Raw genomic sequence first — 19,273 nt, 5'->3', positions numbered from 1 at the left:
CAAGTTACGAGAAATCCTTAGCTCCAAATTTTGCTCGATGTATTTTCCACGTGTTCGCACCCTAAACAGAGGATAACTTAATCACCTTTGACTCTCCTTTCTCGTTTACACCGATTTGTAACTTCAATCTCGTTCAACGCTTCCCGAAATTCACAACTTTCCCGTCTCCGACCGGAGGACAGGAGGTAAAAGATAAACCGGAAGCAGCCGCTGCTAGAGCTAGGGTCTCGGGCGAGCCTTTTTGCAGTGTGCACATCCGATCTAAGCCGCGTTCTGCCAACGACTGAGCGATTCCCGGCCACGCCGTGTCCCTATACTATCTGGCACCCCTCCACAGCACCACCCACTTTGTTGGCCATTTTTCCTACATTCGCTATCACCATCATCATCATCTCGCGCATCAACCCGCGAGTCCCCGTTCGCTCGCTCGCGCGCCCGCGAATGTGTTTGTTTTAACCCCACCCCCCATTCCCTCCCACCGGACGCCACGATAGAAGTTCCCACGAGATGCGCGGCGACCTAAGACAACGGCTGCGATTGCGGTTTGGTGGTTGCGTTCGCGAATGGCCAAGAGCAAACAACATGCGTTTCGCGTTTCACGCCGTCATATTTCCCGCCGGTACCGGTAGTGTACCTTCCGGGGTAGGCCGAACGGCCCGCCCGGAGGACGTCACGCGCCAGCACACCGTCTCCCTTCCAAAAGTGCGTAAAGGAGGGGATTTTTGATGCGCTTCTTCGACCGGAGCGGAGTCCTGCCTGGCGGCGCGCCGTGGTCGGACTTCCCCAGCGGCAAAAAAGGCCGGTCGCGTGCGGTACGCGGAAAGAATTATTTAAATCTGCTTGCAACGTCACCCGGCCGGGTTTGTGTGTGCTTGTGCCTTTCTTTGCAAACGGGGAATCCTGACTTCAGCCAGTGGACCGGTTGCATCTTGAGCGGGTGGCGCGGGGTTTTCGAGTCGCGTCGCCTGGCAAACACGATGACTGCTTGGGGAAAATCGTAAACAGTCGTAAACTTTCGAGGTGCGAAACAAATCCTACTCTACGGATTCACTTTGGGCGGAGGTATCAGATCAACGGTCAAGAATAGTGTTGGGTCCAGTAACTCCTTTCGATGTGCCGTACTGTGTGGTAGCACAGTAAAGTGTCATACAGTTTCAATTTATTTAACAAGACCTTTTCAATTCAAAAGAGTGTGAGCAAAGTGTTCAATTCAACAATTTGGCTTGTTGCTTTCTTCGAAGAAGAAGCGCTGTTTCACATCCTGGTGTCGTTTTCTGCTAAATGCAGATTTTGACTTCAGTGAATGATTTTTTTTTGACACATTTTGCATGTATAGTTATTTTTGTCTGTTGCACAAAATGTTTTCTAGCGTCGGCGGTTATACGGTCGACGCAACACAAAACGTTTTAAAGAACAACAATCACTTTCACATACGTAATATACGATGAAATCTTAAGTGGTGTATCTTAGTGATGCACGCTTGAAGAAACTAAAAAATTCTATTTTAAAATCACTCAATATGACAACTGATAATTAATACAAATTAATATGTTCGAAAAAGTTCGGAAAAGTCGTCTTTAAATAGAAAACAATGGTTTGATTACGGTACACAAGACTACACACAAGACTGAGCGGAAAGCGATTACCTATACGACGAGACTGCACATTGTAGACCGAATAATTTGAATGAAAAGTTCCCAAATATCTTTCTTGCCTATACCCCCATAATCGTAAAACCATACGGTTTTTGCCTACGAAGGAAGTGAATAGCAACTGACCTAAACTAATTTGTAGAGAGAATGATAATTTTTCCATACACTCGTCACTCTACACATTATGTTATGTTGTATATGTGGCGTGCAGAAATTTACCATGATAAGAATGCCCAAATTGAGGTACCAGAAGAAAAAAAAAGGAATAACACAGAGTTAACACAGTTTAAATTTATGGGTATGTAGAGTGGTTAGGAACTTTTGTTCTTGATTTTGAACGGTTCCTTTCGCTCTTCAATCGTAGCCTTTTATTCCATGCTTTTCGTATGTTGGCAGTTTTTTTATACAAATAATAATGTAAAGATTAGGCAATAATGGTGTTGAAAATTTTAAAGGGCCATTCATAGTTATTATTCCTATACTATGATAGCTATTTGTGCTGGACATTGCAACTCCATTTAAAGCTAAAAGTTGAGGAAAGTAGAAAACAAATCGGTCATCATACCAGTGCATTACTTTTCGTTTAAGTTACCCATCATTTTGCACGCAAATATTCCTACCAACTGCTCGATTATTCTAGAAACTGAGTGAATTTTTCAATTTTCAGCTCCATAACGAACCATGGGATCCTTGCAATTCCGAGCCGCATGGTGCACCACATTTATACATCAATACAATGGTGGGAACATGTTACTCAACACCCTTATGTGTGTTTGTATGCTACAATATGTAGTTCCGATCGTGCAAGGCTGGAATCTCTCGTTCTCCACTTATAAATGGCTAGACCTTTAGGGAGGCTATGAGAGACCATTCGATCCCTGCAGGAAAAAGGGGTCCACATACGATCGTACACACCGATATGGGCAGTAAAAAAAGGTACCGGAAAAAATGGGGGCAGTTTCTTTCCGTCGTAAAATGGATAAATCTGCCCGGCACTCTCAGTGTACTTTTCCCTAATTAGATTAGTGTTAGCCTGCGAGCCAAGTGGATGACGATTGAGCCCCGGGAGATCACCGGGATCCGATCGGAAGGCGTTGATACGAATAGATGAGTCGTCGTAATTAGCCATAAGTGTTTTACTACTAAGTAGTTTGGTCGCAATTACATGTGCTTGATGTAACATTACAATCTTCAATCGGTAAAAATTCAATCAGCCAAGTTCCGTCCTAACTTGGAGTCTATCGATGCAATTCTGAAATTTTTCAATCCATAACTTTCAACAGAGATAAGAGAATTGTCTGTATTAGCTGGGCAATATCAGTAAAAGGCTGAAATGTCCTTAAATGAATGCGCGATTCTATTTACTCAGACACTCGTCCATATTATTAAAATGAATTTATTTCCATGAGATTAGTCATATAAAAATAAATTATATCGTAAGAAATATCGTCAGACGAAATATTTTAGAAAACAAAAATCCACAAAAACCCGAACCTCCAATTTGTACACTTTTCCGTCCAATTTTACGAGATCCATTTAAGTTAAAAACAACAAAATTATTCACAAATGAGATTACACTACTAGCAATCAAAATCGACAACGAAATCAATGGAGGTTTCCTGAGTTATAGCCTACATTACACCGTATCAGCTTCACTGTCAATCACGCATTGTCAATTTATTTTACAACTCGGTTGGAGATAAAATTGAAAGCGAAATTGGTTGCCATCCGACTGGTCCATTCAAGCGCCGTCTTATCTCCGTGTCTTTATCGAAGTTATCGGGTTATCGGACGCCAAAACCAACCTCAATTAGGCAACCTTGCGCAACTCAAAATTCTCATGACAACACACACACACAGAGGAAGGGGATTCGGAAGCACCGTTTAGGAAGCTTCTGAAAAGCGACAGTAATTGGTCATTATCGTTAAACGGTCCAGAGTTGATCTGAGGTTTGAAAAAGGGTAAGTAACATTGGGTATTCCCTTGGACAGAAAAATGTGATCGTGCGTGCGGTAAGCTGAAAAATGTGAACCCGAGAGAACACCCGCCCCTGTCTGGCAAAACAAGCTGCGAGAGGTCAGATGGTGGAAAAGTGCATAACTGCACGCAGTTCGTTCCCACTCTCTCTGCTGGAACAGGTTAACAACACCACGGATGTGAGGCATTTTCATTCGGACGCGATCAGTTACAGCAAGTCTGGAACGCTGGTACTATGTTCAGCGCTGTGTACTTCCGACGATGCACCGGAAGTATCCGGGCTTACGAAAGCGCAGTCCCAACTCGGACAATGTAGATTATTCCGAGGGTCAGACAGAGCATGCAACGAGCAGCGCGGCTTGGACCACACGAACAACGAACGATAATAGCCTCAGCACCTCCCCCGTGGAGTATCGATCAACATCGATCTATCAGGTGGGCTGAGATCCGAGACACCGGTGGCTTCCAGTTGGGCTCAGCTAATAATGCTATGCAGGGGCTAACGAGCGGACGGGCGCTTTGTTTCCGAACGAACCGACTCTATCTTGTACAGCTTCCGAGACGCGCTCCGGAGGAAGCTAACAACGATTAGTACCCGATCGCCACGGTTGAAGAGAGTGCCGGGTTCCGAGTTGTCTGGGACGTGCGTGTAAAGATGACCTTCCAAGGTACATCATCTCGCTGGCTTCGTTCGTTTCCTCGTGCTGGAAGAAACCTACAGGAGCTCGTTATTCCTAAGACCTGTGCCTTGACTGGCAAATGTCTGGTTGACGCACTGACCTTACAAGATATGTCGACAAGTGGCCCTGTTCAGCAGAGTCGGGACTTTTTTTTTGCTCCTCCAGTAGAAGCAATTAATGCCAACCTTTTCCCCAGCGAAAGATCAACGGATCAGTTTAGTGGAATTCTCCAACTGATCGCACGCCCACCTGAGCAGATAGATTCCAGGTGACAGCAGACTCATATGTCTGCGCCGTGCCACTGCCGCCATTTCCATTGCATCACTTTTCTAGGGACGCGGTGTCGCGTTGCATGAGTTGGGCGTTGGGGAATCCATCAGACACTCCCCGTGTTTGTGATCAAGAGGTTCCGATGAATCAGAACGCTCGGCGTGGAATCGCGATGCATTAAGTCCGTACACATTCTTCCAACTTCCAACCAATTTCTAACGACCATCGAACGAAGCTGTCGGTACAGGCGGGATTTTCCATCCACGTTGCCGAGTCGACATACCGAAGACCAACGTCGCCCAAACTTTCCGACAGACTTCCACGCCGGGGGAAATTATTCATTCGATTTGCATAAACCGTCTCGGTGGGGGTGTTTATTGCCAGACGAGCAGAAACCGTGTGGCCGCGAAGAAAAATGTAGTACTGTATCCGACCAGGAGTTTGCCACAGGGAACCTGTTTTCGTGCATGAAGCACGTGGTGATCTTTTCCAAAAATGCAGATTAACGACGCTGCTCGATGGAGAGTTGTCATCGACATTTAATCAACACAAGGGGGAATCCAAAGGCACCAATTTGTAGTAAGTGTATGCCAAACACTTTTTATTGATTATTTGCAAAATTTGTATCATGTCCCACAATCTTTGCTTCAAGTGTTTCCATCTTTAAAACACATGAAATAAAGTTAACTTTCTCAATAATAATAAAACCATTACGTCCAATTGAGCTTAGAAACATTAAGTATATTTTTTTTATTGGAGATCTCAAGTTTCTTAAACGTTTGTACTTCCTTCGTGCTTTGTGCATTCAATTATCCTCTTACAATTTCTCAACACACAACCTCTACTTTGACTATTTGCATTCCGAGTTTTAAATGTTTCACCAAAGTTGCATAGTTTTCTAGCAGCTTCTAAATTCTATTTTACTTGTAGGATTTTTTTTACTGTTCAAAATCAACTCTGTAAAATTACATGTTGTTTTTCGCAAATGTTAGATATCAATCAAAGATATCAAATAAGGAAAAGCAAATCCATCTTTTGTTGATAGTAAAAAACTTTTAATGCTTTCAAATATACAGTTGTTTACCTGGGCGTTTCAACTGTTCACTTCCCAGTGGAAGATTCCTCGGTCGTGTTAAAGCTCAATCAATATCCACCCTACCTCCACGTTCCCCATCGCGCTGCGTCCATTGATTAAAACGCGAAAAGCATCGAGCATCGTCTATTTCCCATGCCACCACCGACTCCAAAGCGCCATACTACACGGCGTGGAAAGCTGTGTTGTTTTGTACAGCACTGAATGAAAAAACTTCAACCGGCAGTTTTCCTCAACTTTTCCCCGTTCGACAAACGATCAATGGAGAGAACCCGAACCGATAGTTACCGGGGCCGCCCGGCTCGCCGTCTGGTACACTGTCGGTAGCTGGAACGGCTGGCAACAGGCAACACCAAGCCAGCTGTATGATCGCGCAGCGCTCGCGATTCGTGTTCACACAAGTGCCAGTTCAATTATGCAAATCGCTCCCATCTCCTCCCACACACCCGTCATATTTGCGATATAAGAAATCTTAAAGATTAGTAGAAAAAAACTATCTTATCTTCCAACCGGCGAGCGAAAGCGCTCAAACGAGTCTTTCCTATTGTTGCTTCCTGGGGCGGCACTCATTCACCAACTTATGGCGATCATCCTCCCCGACAGGCGCGTCGAAAGTCGCACGAGCCGGCGACGTCGAACACCTGGGGTGTTAGGACCGGAGTGTACTAAACAAAAGTACAAAACACAACATAGGTGCCAAAGGTAATCTCTAGTAGGACCTCCTCGAACGGCGAGGCATTATATTCCGATCGATTGCCTAACGTGGGAGACGCACGCCGATCCCTATCGGTCTATGATGCTGATGATCGGGTCCGATTCCAATTAGATTTGATTTACCGCCAACGATTAAACGTTGGTGCATAAAAACAAAACAATTTGTTGAGCGATTTCCCTCGAGGAAAGAGTTGAGAATATAACGGCTATATTATAATTAATTTGCAAAATTAAATCATGCACAAAAGAAGCGTAAATTACGGTACAGATTTAAAGGGGGTTTATATACTGGAAAATTCCAGTTAGTCATCTGGCAGTCTCTGGCCAAAGTACAATGGTATGCAAAGCACCATCAGTCAGCAATGGCGCTGAGAACAAACACTGAGCAGACACTGATAATGTAGCTATCTTATCACGCAGCTGCTGCACCTGGATACGGGACACCTCTTTAAGACGATTATTAATCGTAGACATTTTTGTGTTGTGTTTGCAACTTTTTTTTTCTCTTTTAATGGACCCACCGCTGTTGTTGTTGTTCGAAACAGGATTGCAAACCAGCCCCGGTTAGTGAGAGTGAACATCCGTTGTTTCGCTGAAGAATCATAACGATCGGCATCCCTTCAATTCCTGACCAAGATCGATCTCTGCTCCGAGCGATGACATATCTCGTAGATCACATTCGGAGGCGAGGGATTTTCAATGAGATTGTACAATTAAACACATATTTACGACCCACGATTGGCGTGACTTATGTGGCCAACTGTACGCTCGGCTCAACTCACCCGTCTTCCTGCGGTCGTTTTAGCGAGCGTCTTTAAACGCCACCTTATTAGATTAATTTGTAAGTCGAAGATCCATCAGCTGATGCGATGCCGGTTTTACGTCTCATTATTTCGCATCTTTATTGGCCACCAATCTCCGGCTCCATCGTGGGAGGCTGCTTATCGTGCAAGTCCGCCAAACCGGCCAGCCGGGCGGGGGAAACGTTTACTTGCACTCGAAACGTCCTCGCAGCTTGGTAGCAGAACTGCGGATGCAACCATTCATTGATTCAACGGCTTTTTCGCTCGCTGCTAATACATTAATGAATGAAGCTCGCGTACACGGTAGAATTTGCGCGCCCTCAACGGTAAAACGATGGCATTATGTCATACCGTTCGATTCCTCTCGAGAAGTGATTTGAATATCGAATACACTCAATTGAACAATAAAATTGTACGATAATTAACTTTCCAAGTGTACAAACCTCGACAAAACTGGGGTGGGAGAACATTAAGTGATCGGAGGCGTAACGAAACGGTTGGAGGTTTTTCTTTATCACACATTCCGAGTTGCAACGACGGTCAAGTAAAGTAAAGGGCTGTAGCGAATCGATTATTATCGATCAAAATGACTAAGGTTGGAGAAGTCGACGAGGCAAGCTGACAAGCGGCAGTCGGGATCGACCCCAGCTTGGAATGCCTAGACATGCAAGCTCGCATCTACTTATGAACGGAACACAAATAAAAAACAAACCCGCACATTACATCGAAGATTGTAATGAGTGGGAAGGAAAACGACAAATCTTCATCAATCGTGCCAGTCGCCTGTTACGAGCTCGGCCGGGTTCCAACTGGTAGAACCACGGAACGGCGAGAAACCAGATATCACACTAGCTGATGTTGTAGAGCTATGTCTGGTTGCCCACTTTTGTTTCATCTATAATTTTCGAATTAAGAAGCAAACGGCGAACGAGACTACCTCACTTTAATTGTACTTATTCGTTAAGTGATCGATAGTCCACGTGGGCCACAAATTTAATTAATTACATTTGAACATGCTTTTGAATACTATTGCAGGTAGAAATAAATCAACTCTCACAACGAATGTGTGACCAACAGCTGAATCACTGATAACCGTTTTATTGTAGCAAAGATCACCTCATAACGGCTTGTCAAGAGAAAATCACAAGATTGCGGAAGCAGACAGCGTATGTTCATCATTCAACATTCTACTCTAGAAGCGTTCAAAAACAGAGTAATAGAAGCAACAATAAACTGTGTAAAGAGTTCCAAGGCACGTGTTGGCTTTGGAAAGTTTCAGACGGGATGGATTGATGGGTTTAAAAATGTGCAAGTTGTCCACGCGCTCGCGAACCGGTTCGGGAAAGTTGTTGGTGATTTGGTTAACGTCTTCGGCCAGAACTTCTATCAAGGATCGGCGGTGTACGTACCGAGTGGGGGAAATGGTAAAAATAGAACATCATTGAGCCGGCATGCCAAAAACGGTTCCGAGTTAGTCACTTGCACTTCGCGAGCCCTGAGGTCGGGAAAATTACTATGCAGCGCTGGTACGCCCAGGTTTTACGAAATGAAAGCAAAAACTAAACACACCCGTCTGCTTACCTTGGAGTATGTTGCACCGACTCAGGGTCACTCCACTGAAGTCCATGTCCACGCCGAGAGGTGCAAGCCCGAGAACGTTCCGACTTCCCGTTTCCTGCCGTTGGGTTGGAAAATATGGTTCACCACACGGCGTCACATTCGAGCGGTATGCAATTAGAGGATTTTAGTGCTATTATTCTTATCATCCGGTAATCTGGTTGGGAACGGTTGGTGATTTGTTACTTCAAGCTTTATGTGGAAAAAAATAAATTATCCAATGTTTCAATGCTTTTCACACGCAAGGATAAAGGGCTCCTTGGATCCCTGGTGAATTTCTGTTGGGTGTTCGAAACCGAAAGGATACTTTCCGACGCGAAAAATTACTCATACTCGGTCCACTTCGGTTTGGGGTAGCGTTTTCACCTCTGCATGTTTTCCAACTGTTTGGCTTGCCTTGGGGTATTTGCAAACGCTTGTCTTCTATTCGAGGGTCAAGTTCAAGGCCCTCAGGCTAAAACCACGACGGATCGTGTAAGAACACGGGGGAAAGAAAGACAGAATTTCCACATCAAAACACACTCACTCACATTCACACAGGCACTGCCGGAAGGCTGATGGGAAACTATCGGCGGTACACTTTCAAACACGGAATTTAACTCGTTCCGAAAAAGAAGGCAAACTAAACGACGGACAAGAGAAAAGTTGTAAACGTCTAGCGCGTATTATTCAGTACTCGTCTACATCGAGCAGCTGTGCGGATTCGGTCCGTCGCCGGCCCTGAAACCATGGCGAGCGAATGCACCAGCCAGGATTACGAGCAGCCCGTGAAATGCCGCATTGGACTGACTTTTCTGCTGTCGGCGGGCGACAGTTTCCCATGCGATGCACTCTAGAAGCACTCACCTAGTCAAAACACGCTACTTGACCGTTGCTCCCGACTTCGTGCTGCGGAACGTTGACGCGCTTTTCTGTTCGCTTTCCCTGTGCACAGGCGGGCGGAAAATGAGTTCACCAACGCACACCCACATACATACGGCTGTGCGGCACGAGCTCAACTAACGATTCGCCGGGTTTGACGGAGAGTTTCCCCGAATCGGCGCCGCGAAAGGATCGGAGAACGTATTGGGGTGAGTTTTCCCGTCAAAAATTTTCCGCTCGCGAATTTTCGCGCGAGCGATGGCTGCTGAGCTCCGCTTCGTGAAATCTGTAAACAAAGATGAAATCGTCATCGTCGTCGTCGGGAAGGGCTACTTTGTACAGGCAATCAAAATAAAAGAAGGTTCCCCGAAATCAATCGGCGCTTCGGAGAAGAAGCGTGACTTCACACGTGCTCCGGTTGGTTCAACATTGTCTTCCATGTGTTGCAGTGGGAAAGCCGTACCAGCCGGAGTCATCGTGCAAGTGCAAGGTCAATAGGAATCAACGACAGCGCGCGCAGCAGCCCGTTGGTGAAGGGTTTGCTTGACGCGCGCTATTATTGGTTTATGAGGTTAGTGCGGCGAGCCTGGATCCGTAGTCAATTTAACATTTTTTACTGGCCGTATTGCACTTAATTGCTTATATTCTGCATTCGATTGCGGATTGCGATAGGAAAGTTATTAGCGATGATTAAATATTAACTGTCAGTTACCGGTGTGACCGACACGTGGTTGGCGGTGTGGAACGAAATTATTGAATAATCAATCTTATTTTCTTGATTTAACCACAGGCGTTAAGAATGGGAATATTTTGCTTTTCGGATATGTTAGGAGATTTAATGTAATAAGTTTTTCTAAATGATTTGTTTGTTACTAAGTTCGTTAGTAACTTACATGATTTTAAATTTAGCGATGCGTATTAGTCGAAGTTTCCTAAAATGAATATTATGCACAATATTACAAAACCGTCCTTTTATTTAATTTAAAAAAACACAAATGAAAAATTTCAATGTGATATATTTCTTTGTAGCATCCCAGCCAGCAATATCTGTCAATTTTTGGAGACGGTCCGCAATCGGGTCTAACGGAAGCACGAAAGACCGTCAATCCAAGCCGATGGGTGCACGCACACATGTAAACACCTGCTTCACGCACACATAAGCAGTAGAGGCAGCCATTTTTTTATTTTATTATTATTCAATTTATGTCAATAATAAATTCATAATTTCAATCCACATATTCGTTTATTTCAATAAATATACATTGAATTTCAAATAACAACAATTACAATTACAATATTACTATTCGTTACGGTAACAATACGTTTACACTTAAGATGTCCATCCTGTCTCCGTGTAAAATCCGGGAGATGCCTTTTCCATCGACTGTACCGCTCTGCGTCCGGATCAGCTTAGCGTCAGAATGCCGGGAAGATTCGGGGTATGACTTCTTGGCTGCATCTGTTGAGAGGCCTCTTGCTCAGCACAGCGCCAGAATGCTGGGATATGTGGTACAGACGATGCATTCTCTATCGGCTGCAGCGGTTGAGAATCATCCGGGACAGCACAGCGCCAAAGAACAGCTACCGGCAGCTGCCTTCCAAAACACAAACAGCAAACGCGGCTGTTTTATCATTATTTCATCTGTTTCACATATATAACACTACTGATCACGAAAAGAACACTAAATCACATATTTAAAATTGAAATTATTCACAACGCAAAGGTGGGCAAATATGGCGTCTCGTGTAATACCCATATCGAAAGCTCCTCTTGCACTGAATTCATCGCCGTCCCATGCACACATTCAAACATCGACAGTCCGCTTGCGGCGGGGATTTTCCTTCTACTCGCCCTCGCCTATGTTTTTGACAGATATTGCTGGCTGGGATGTCATATTTCAACTGGTTGTCAATGCATCGTTTCCTGAAGGGCGTCCTGTCAAATGCGTACAGCTTTGTTTACGCGGAAAAAACATCAAACAAACATTGGGCTGTGAAAACATTTTCATTGATTTTGGAGTGCAAATTATCACTGTATTTCAGCACAGAATGGCGCATATACCAGCGGCCTCGTTGGGCAACAAGAACAAGAAACATTTTCTTGGAGTGCCGGCACCGTTAGGCTACGTAGCTGGTGTTGGTCGAGGGTAAGTGAAACCGGCTAGGATTCTTCGCATAAGATTGTGAAACAACTTCAATTAATTTGTTTATTTTCATATCTTTACAGTGCAACTGGGTTCACCACTCGTTCGGATATCGGACCTGCTCGTGATGCCAATGATGTTTCGTATGTATTCCGGGATGGGTGTAAGAAGTCTCCTTCATGTGCTAATATCCTTTTGTTTGGCTTCTTCCGTTCCAGGGATGATCGGCACGCGCCTCCGGCAGCAAAGCGCAAGAAAAAAGAGGAAGAAGAAGAGGATGATGAAGATTTGAACGATTCCAACTACGACGAATTCAGCGGCTACAGTGGTTCGCTGTTCTCGAAAGATCCGTACGACAAGGATGATGCGGAAGCGGACGCCATCTACGAGAGCATCGACAAGCGCATGGACGAGAAGCGCAAGGAGTATCGCGAGAAACGGCTCAAGGAAGATCTCGAGCGTTATCGTCAGGAGCGACCGAAAATTCAACAGCAGTTTTCTGACCTGAAGCGAAACTTGATCGCCGTTTCGGAGGACGAGTGGGCCAACCTGCCGGAGGTGGGCGACAGTCGCAACAAGAAGCAGCGCAATCCGAGGGCCGAAAAGTTTACCCCACTACCGGACAGTGTGTTATCGCGTAATCTCGGTGGTGAGGCACAGTCCGCGATCGATGGACGTTCCGGATTGGCCTCGATGATACCGGGCGTGGCCACGCCGGGCATGTTGACACCGAGCGGCGATTTGGATCTGCGCAAGATCGGACAGGCCCGAAATACGCTCATGAACGTGAAACTGTCGCAGGTGTCCGATTCCGTCGCCGGCCAAACCGTGGTCGATCCGAAGGGCTACCTGACCGACCTGCAGAGTATGATCCCTACCTACGGTGGGGATATTAACGACATCAAAAAGGCACGCATGCTGCTGAAAAGTGTACGTGAAACGAATCCGTACCATCCACCGGCCTGGATCGCTTCGGCCCGTTTGGAGGAGGTCACGGGCAAGCTTCAAATGGCACGCAATCTGATTATGCGTGGCTGTGAACAAAACCCGCAAAGCGAGGACTTGTGGCTCGAGGCGGCCCGACTTCAGCCACCCGATACGGCCAAGGGAGTGATCGCTCAGGCGGCCCGACGCATCCCGACGTCGGTACGTATCTGGATCAAGGCGGCCGATCTCGAGACGGAACCGAAAGCGAAAAGACGTGTGTTCCGCAAGGCTCTCGAGCACATTCCCAACTCGGTGCGCCTGTGGAAGGCGGCGGTAGAGATGGAGAACCCGGAGGATGCGAAAATTTTACTCTCCCGTGCCGTGGAGTGCTGTGGCACCAGCGTGGAGCTTTGGTTGGCCCTGGCCCGCCTGGAAACGTACGAAAATGCACGAAAGGTGCTCAATAAGGCCCGCGAGAAGATCCCGACCGATCGACAGATTTGGACGACCGCCGCCAAGCTGGAGGAAGCGAACGGGAACATTCACATGGTGGAGAAGATCATCGATCGTGCTCTCTCGTCGTTGAGCGCAAACGGGGTCGAAATTAACCGCGACCAGTGGCTTCAGGAGGCGGTCGAGGCGGAAAAATCGGGCGCCATCAAGTGCTGCCAAGCGATCGTACGGGCCGTGATCGCGATCGGCATCGACGAGGAAGATCGCAAGCAGACGTGGATCGATGACGCGGAAAACTGCGCCAAGGAGGGTGCGTACGAGTGCGCCCGTGCCGTGTACGGCTACGCGTTGAGTGAGTTCCCGTCAAAGAAGAGCATCTGGTTGCGGGCAGCATATTTCGAGAAGAATCACGGTACACGCGAGAGCCTCGAGGCGTTGCTGCAGAAGGCCGTCGCCCACTGTCCGCAGTCGGAAGTGCTCTGGCTTATGGGAGCCAAGTCGAAGTGGTTGGCCGGTGACGTTCCCGCCGCCCGTGGCATCCTTTCACTTGCGTTCCAGGCCAACCCGAACTCCGAAGACATCTGGTTGGCGGCGGTTAAGTTGGAGTCGGAAAATGCCGAATACGAACGCGCCCGCCGTCTGCTGGCGAAGGCACGAGCATCCGCACCGACACCGCGTGTCATGATGAAATCGGCCAAGCTCGAGTGGGCCCTCGACAATCTGGAGGAGGCACTGAAGCTCCTCGACGACGCGGTTAAAGTGTTCCCCGACTTTGCCAAACTGTGGATGATGAAGGGGCAGATCGAGGAGCAGAAGGCGCTGCTAGAAAAGGCGGCCGAATCGTACAATGCCGGATTGAAGCGCTGCCCGAATTCTATTCCCCTTTGGCTGTTGCTGGCGGCGCTTGAGGAGAAGCGAAACCTTCTTACCAAAGCGCGTTCCGTGCTCGAGCGGGGACGGTTGAAGAATGCGAAAAATCCTTTCCTCTGGCTGGCGGCAATCCGGATCGAGATACGGGCCGGTATGAAGGATATGGCCCATACGCTGATGGCCCGTGCGATACAAGATTGTCCGAACGCCGGTGAACTTTGGGCGGAGTCGATCTTCCTCGAGGCGAGACCGCAAAGGAAGACAAAATCGGTATGTTTCGATGCTTTGCTCTGGGACGACTAATGCCAACAATCGATAGAGAGTTTCCTTTGCATAAAAAATGTTTAAAAATGGCCATTATTTTTATTCCACTGTATAGGTTGATGCCCTCAAAAAGTGCGAGCACGACCCACACGTACTGCTGGCCGTTTCAAAGCTGTTTTGGAGTGAGCGAAAGCTACAGAAATGTCGCGATTGGTTCAACAGGACGGTACGTTACCCATTAAACTATAAACTTTAATCAATTAACTGACCATATGTTTTTCCTCTCCATCACCCTCTTCCCGTGGTAGATAAAAATTGATCCAGATTTTGGTGACGCTTGGGCCAACTTTTACAAGTTCGAACTACAACACGGTACCGAGCAGCAGCAGAAGGAACTGATCGAACGGTGCAACGCGGCCGAACCAAAGCACGGCGAAGAGTGGTGCAAGGTCAGCAAGGACATCGCCAACTGGTGCTTCAAGACGGAGGACGTCCTGAAGGCGGTCGTGCGCAATCTGCCCACACCGATCTAAACAAATCGTATTCAGTTTCGATGTGGAGAACTGGAACGAATGTTATTTAAGCAGCACATAACCAATAAAGTCTACGTTCTGGAACACATTTTGAACCCATAAGAAAGATATGTTTGATAATCTAAAATAATATTATTATTCTCCGTTCAGTATCGCATTAACCATGGCACGACAGAATAAAAGTTCAGTAAAGAAACGTTACCCATCAAGCCTGGCAATCATTTCAACGTCATATGGGTCGTCACGGGGGCAACCGAGTTCCAATTCGATTAGTGTTTGAAATTCATTTTCACCCATTTTGCCCCTCGAGCGACGACAAGGGAAAAACTTTCCTACCGGTATAAATAGTTCCGCTGTGTGCTTCGGTGGTCACAGCTCCCAGAGGTTCCTGCCGGTGACGGGAAATTAATCATCGCACTCCACTCCATCGAACGCTTTCGAGAGAAGGTCAGCGGAAATGTTAGTTTCATCAAAGCTTCGACCAAATGAAAAATGGGTGGTTCGTGCCGGCCGCGCGTTGACATGGGACATTATTTTTGTGGTCTCGCCGGTCTTGATTCTATGCTATTCATCGAAACTTTAGTTCTGGTTATCTTTTCAGAAGTTCGGTCGGAATGGTTAGATATGAATGGATCTGATATGAAGGTCAACTATCAACTTTTTTTTTGTGCGAAGCACTGTTGGGAAAATCATCATTTTTAAATCCTAATCTAAATTTAATATATTTCCGTACACATTGAAAATGTAAAATTATTCTTTAATGGAAAAGAGAGGAAGAGTAGAGAAAGGGAAATGAGTCGACGAGGACCATCGTTAAACTTCACAAAGAAAACTTATTAAAAAGTAGCTTGAAAGGATTGTCTAAGGGTAAAAAAACCATAATTTGCTCGTTACTCGTAATGCAAAGAAAGTGAACAAAGCTTTCGTTCACTTTTAGTGGGAAAATTCTTTTAAAAAAAAACAGCACACATTTAAATGTAACAAAGAATGGACGAAACAAGCGCCCAAGTCGTACAATGTTTCCCTCCGAGGGGATAGACACATTGAAAAGAAAATCCATTCTCCTGTCCAGGCGCTTCACAGGACACTTTTCCGAGCATAATCTATTTATATTGGCCGTTCTCTTTCCCTCTCTCATCAATTTTCCGGCACGATTTCTCGACCACGGGCAAGACACTGCGACTAAGAGATGATTGTTATTCAATCACCACTTATTTACACTTTCAATTGGCCATTGGACCACCACGGCTCGGCTCGGACAGGGAAGCGAAGCAAAACGTGCCCACGTGCATCCGATGCACTCGATTCCCTGGCATACCAGACGACGAGACATTCTGGGATCGAAACGTGCTTAGCCTCAGATGGTTCTCCGGGGGGGGGCGAGCGTTTAAGTGATTCGTTTTCATGCGTGACCCGGCGGTCAGTGGAAATCGTTACGGTCAATATTTATGGAACCATTTTCCTGCGACGCTAACGACACAGAAAACGATAGTTAAAGGTGAAAAATCATTGGTTTTCTCGTTGGATCATTTGAAAGATGATTAATTTGTACTATGTATGATGGGGAGCTTAATAAATTTATTTTACTTGCATTTAAAAATGTTAAACAAAGCTAAAGTACTAACTTTCAGGCTCAACGATTGATGCACGATCACAACGTGACTAAGCTGACTTTCGAAAGAGTCGCTAACGGACGGGTGTTAGTAGTTACGCTAGACAACATCCTTCTCATCTAACCGGCCCATGTTTGCATCAAACTAGCGACACAACTTTTTTCCTCGCATTTTCCCGCTTTCCCAACTTCCCTCAGGCGTAATTGTTGCCGGACAACGTCGTTCCTTAGCCCGACATGGCTCGTCCATTTTCCTGCGCCATTTGCGCCTCGGGGCCCAAATAAAAAACGTGGCGGGACGAAGAAATAGTAAAACGGAACCCTCACTTCATTCGAACTGGGCTGGGCACGCTGCGAGGATTGCGTCCGGTGTGTTTGATGGATAAATATTTACCACCGTCGGGTGTATTAGTTTTGCTTGGGAGTAGGAAAAACTGTCCGGCCGAAAAAAAAACGAGTCAATGGTCGGTTCTTGGAGGGTAATGCAATTTTCAGGATTGTTTTATATTTCGAAAAGACTTAATTAATTCCATGGAAAATCGACACAACGTTGTTGGATGTATTTTAAAAAAGAAACAAACCGTTGATTAATGATTTTGTGAAGCCATTCTGACCCGATAAAATGTTTACTCGTCTAGTGTATCAGTGTTCGCTTTTCCATTCGCATCTTATCAGGCTAATGATGACGGGAAACTTCTGCCCATTCCGTAACGCTAAAAGCAACAATGAAACAAGGTATCTCAGCCTGTTCACTCTTCAGCGTTCACCGACTCTTGCCAACGTGTAGCAAACAGAGATTATTATGAGGGGGTTTCGTAAATATTTGACCGAGTTTTCTTTCCCTCCGGGGGGAGGGCACCAGTTCCTGAGATTAATTACATCACCACCCGTTGATACCAATCAATGCCGGACGAGTTTTCAACCTCGGGTCTCCCGATTTTCGTCGGCGCCGGAAGTGGAAAAGTTGAGGCAATTGTGCTACCATTAAATCCGGCCGCCTAAGCGGTGGAAACGTAAATAGATAAAGCATAACGGGATTAGGTAGATTAAGTTTAAACTTTTGACGGCGAAAGGCATACTCCTTACTGAGTAGGCTTTTACTTAACGTTTCCTGTGGTTGGAACTAACATTTGTGAGCTCATATTACCATGGCAACGAAATGAAACATTTCACTTTTATTTGGTACGGGGCTTTAACTTACAGGTACTAAATACAGAAGGCGTTGGACAGCTTGTCACTCGAAAAGAACCGGAAGAGATATCCTTATTTTCTGTAAATAAACGGGGAAAATCCTTCTCTCCAATACCTGTTCAATTAAATATCCATCTTTACACACCGTATACAAAACTTTTCGGACGTACTTCAATCATTGGCAACACGTAACACAAAGTTAAAACATGTAACGAATTTTGACATACCGGTTTCTGGGGTCGTTTTATTTGAAACCCATGCGGACAATTCTTGTACGCTCTTCATAAACTGCTCTTTCATCACGAATCGCGGGCGGTTTCGTTTGCATTTTGCTTGCCTTTTGCCTAAACAACAACGCATCCTGTTTGCGGGACCGGAAGTTTGCACCCGAGCGCCACGTTGAAGTCCTGCACGTGTTCCGGATGTTTCCAACACTGATACATTTATGCATTATGCGAACTCAACAGACAGAGAACATTCATGAGGGCCTGTGTTGGGTGTGCTTTCTTTTTGAGTTTTCCCTTTTTTCTCACACTGTTAATGTTCGTTTTCTTTTGCCAGGATAAGACTGAGCCCGGGTTGATGGATGGATTCCCAATGGCCATAAGCCGAACAATCGTACCTTATATGTTTTTTTATATTTTATTAAAGGTAAAGGCAAGAATGAAATTCAGACGATAAACTAACTTAGCGTGTATACACGAAAACGTCCGAAAGATACTCGAATGATGTCCGGGTCTAATGAAATAAGGATGCCAATCAAAAGAATACTGAATAGATTTTCTCCCGCCCACACGGACGATCACGAACGGGTCCGGTCGTTCGGGCCGGGGTTGCCTTAGCTGGAAAAATTACTTTTTCCTTCGGTTTTGTCCCTCTGACCGGTTGCTCGGAAAAGACGGTACGAGGAAAAATCGATCATGCTTTCGAAAATATAATTAACCGATATCAAATTTTCGCCACGATCGCTAAACGCGATGGACAAAAGCACCGGAACACCGGCAACTGAAGAAGGAGCTTTTAAAAAGGAAAACCGCGTGAACGAACGTAAAAAAACTCCGGACACATTATGCAATTATTCCTCTTCGCTCCTTAAACAAGCGAGAGGATTTTGTTTTTATTACGATCGAAGCAAATAAACGACCTGTTTCTAGCCGACCGGAACGTGTCCTTCCGACAGCGCTCGAAAATTAACTAAACTGATACATCTTGGGAGAAGACACGACCCAGGACAAGAAGATACTCGTTTTTGTGCGTTTTCATCTTTTCTTTTGTGAAGAATCCGTGGGGTCGTCGTATCGAGTGTCGAGTTTTTCCTCCCGTCGTCCGTCGATTATAAAAATACCCATCCAAACATTATTAAATCATACCTCGAACCGTCCGCTCGGGAACCATCGAGCTTGGGACGTGTTTTTGGACGAATGCTGGAAAATTCAATACCCAAGCGCACAAAGTAACAACTAAATGTTGGATTGCGTGTGTGGGGAAGGGCCGGATCCTTGTATACTTTCTCTCTCTCCTTTTCGTCCCTTTTTGCGTTGCTTTTGTGTTGGTCCACGTGCGTTCCATTCGACGGTTATTTAAACGACGAGCGATGTTCTTAATCTTACT

General features: G+C 45.8%; 1 protein-coding gene across 1 annotated transcript; it reads left to right on the top strand.

Moving 5' to 3' along the window:
- The first annotated feature begins 11,642 nt into the window (after positions 1-11,642).
- Positions 11,643-14,959, top strand: LOC131262289 (pre-mRNA-processing factor 6). The gene is made up of 5 exons (XM_058264257.1): positions 11,643-11,815; positions 11,896-11,955; positions 12,031-14,332; positions 14,442-14,552; positions 14,635-14,959. Exons 1-5 carry the CDS (start codon positions 11,718-11,720, stop codon positions 14,857-14,859), a joined length of 2,796 nt encoding a protein of 931 aa, XP_058120240.1. The 5' UTR covers positions 11,643-11,717; the 3' UTR covers positions 14,860-14,959.
- The last annotated feature ends 4,314 nt before the right edge of the window (positions 14,960-19,273 follow it).

The sequence above is a fragment of the Anopheles coustani genome, chromosome 2 (genome assembly GCF_943734705.1).
Source record: "Anopheles coustani chromosome 2, idAnoCousDA_361_x.2, whole genome shotgun sequence".
Classification (NCBI taxonomy): Eukaryota; Metazoa; Arthropoda; class Insecta; order Diptera; family Culicidae; genus Anopheles; species Anopheles coustani.
This window is presented reverse-complemented; position numbering and strand designations above follow the sequence as displayed.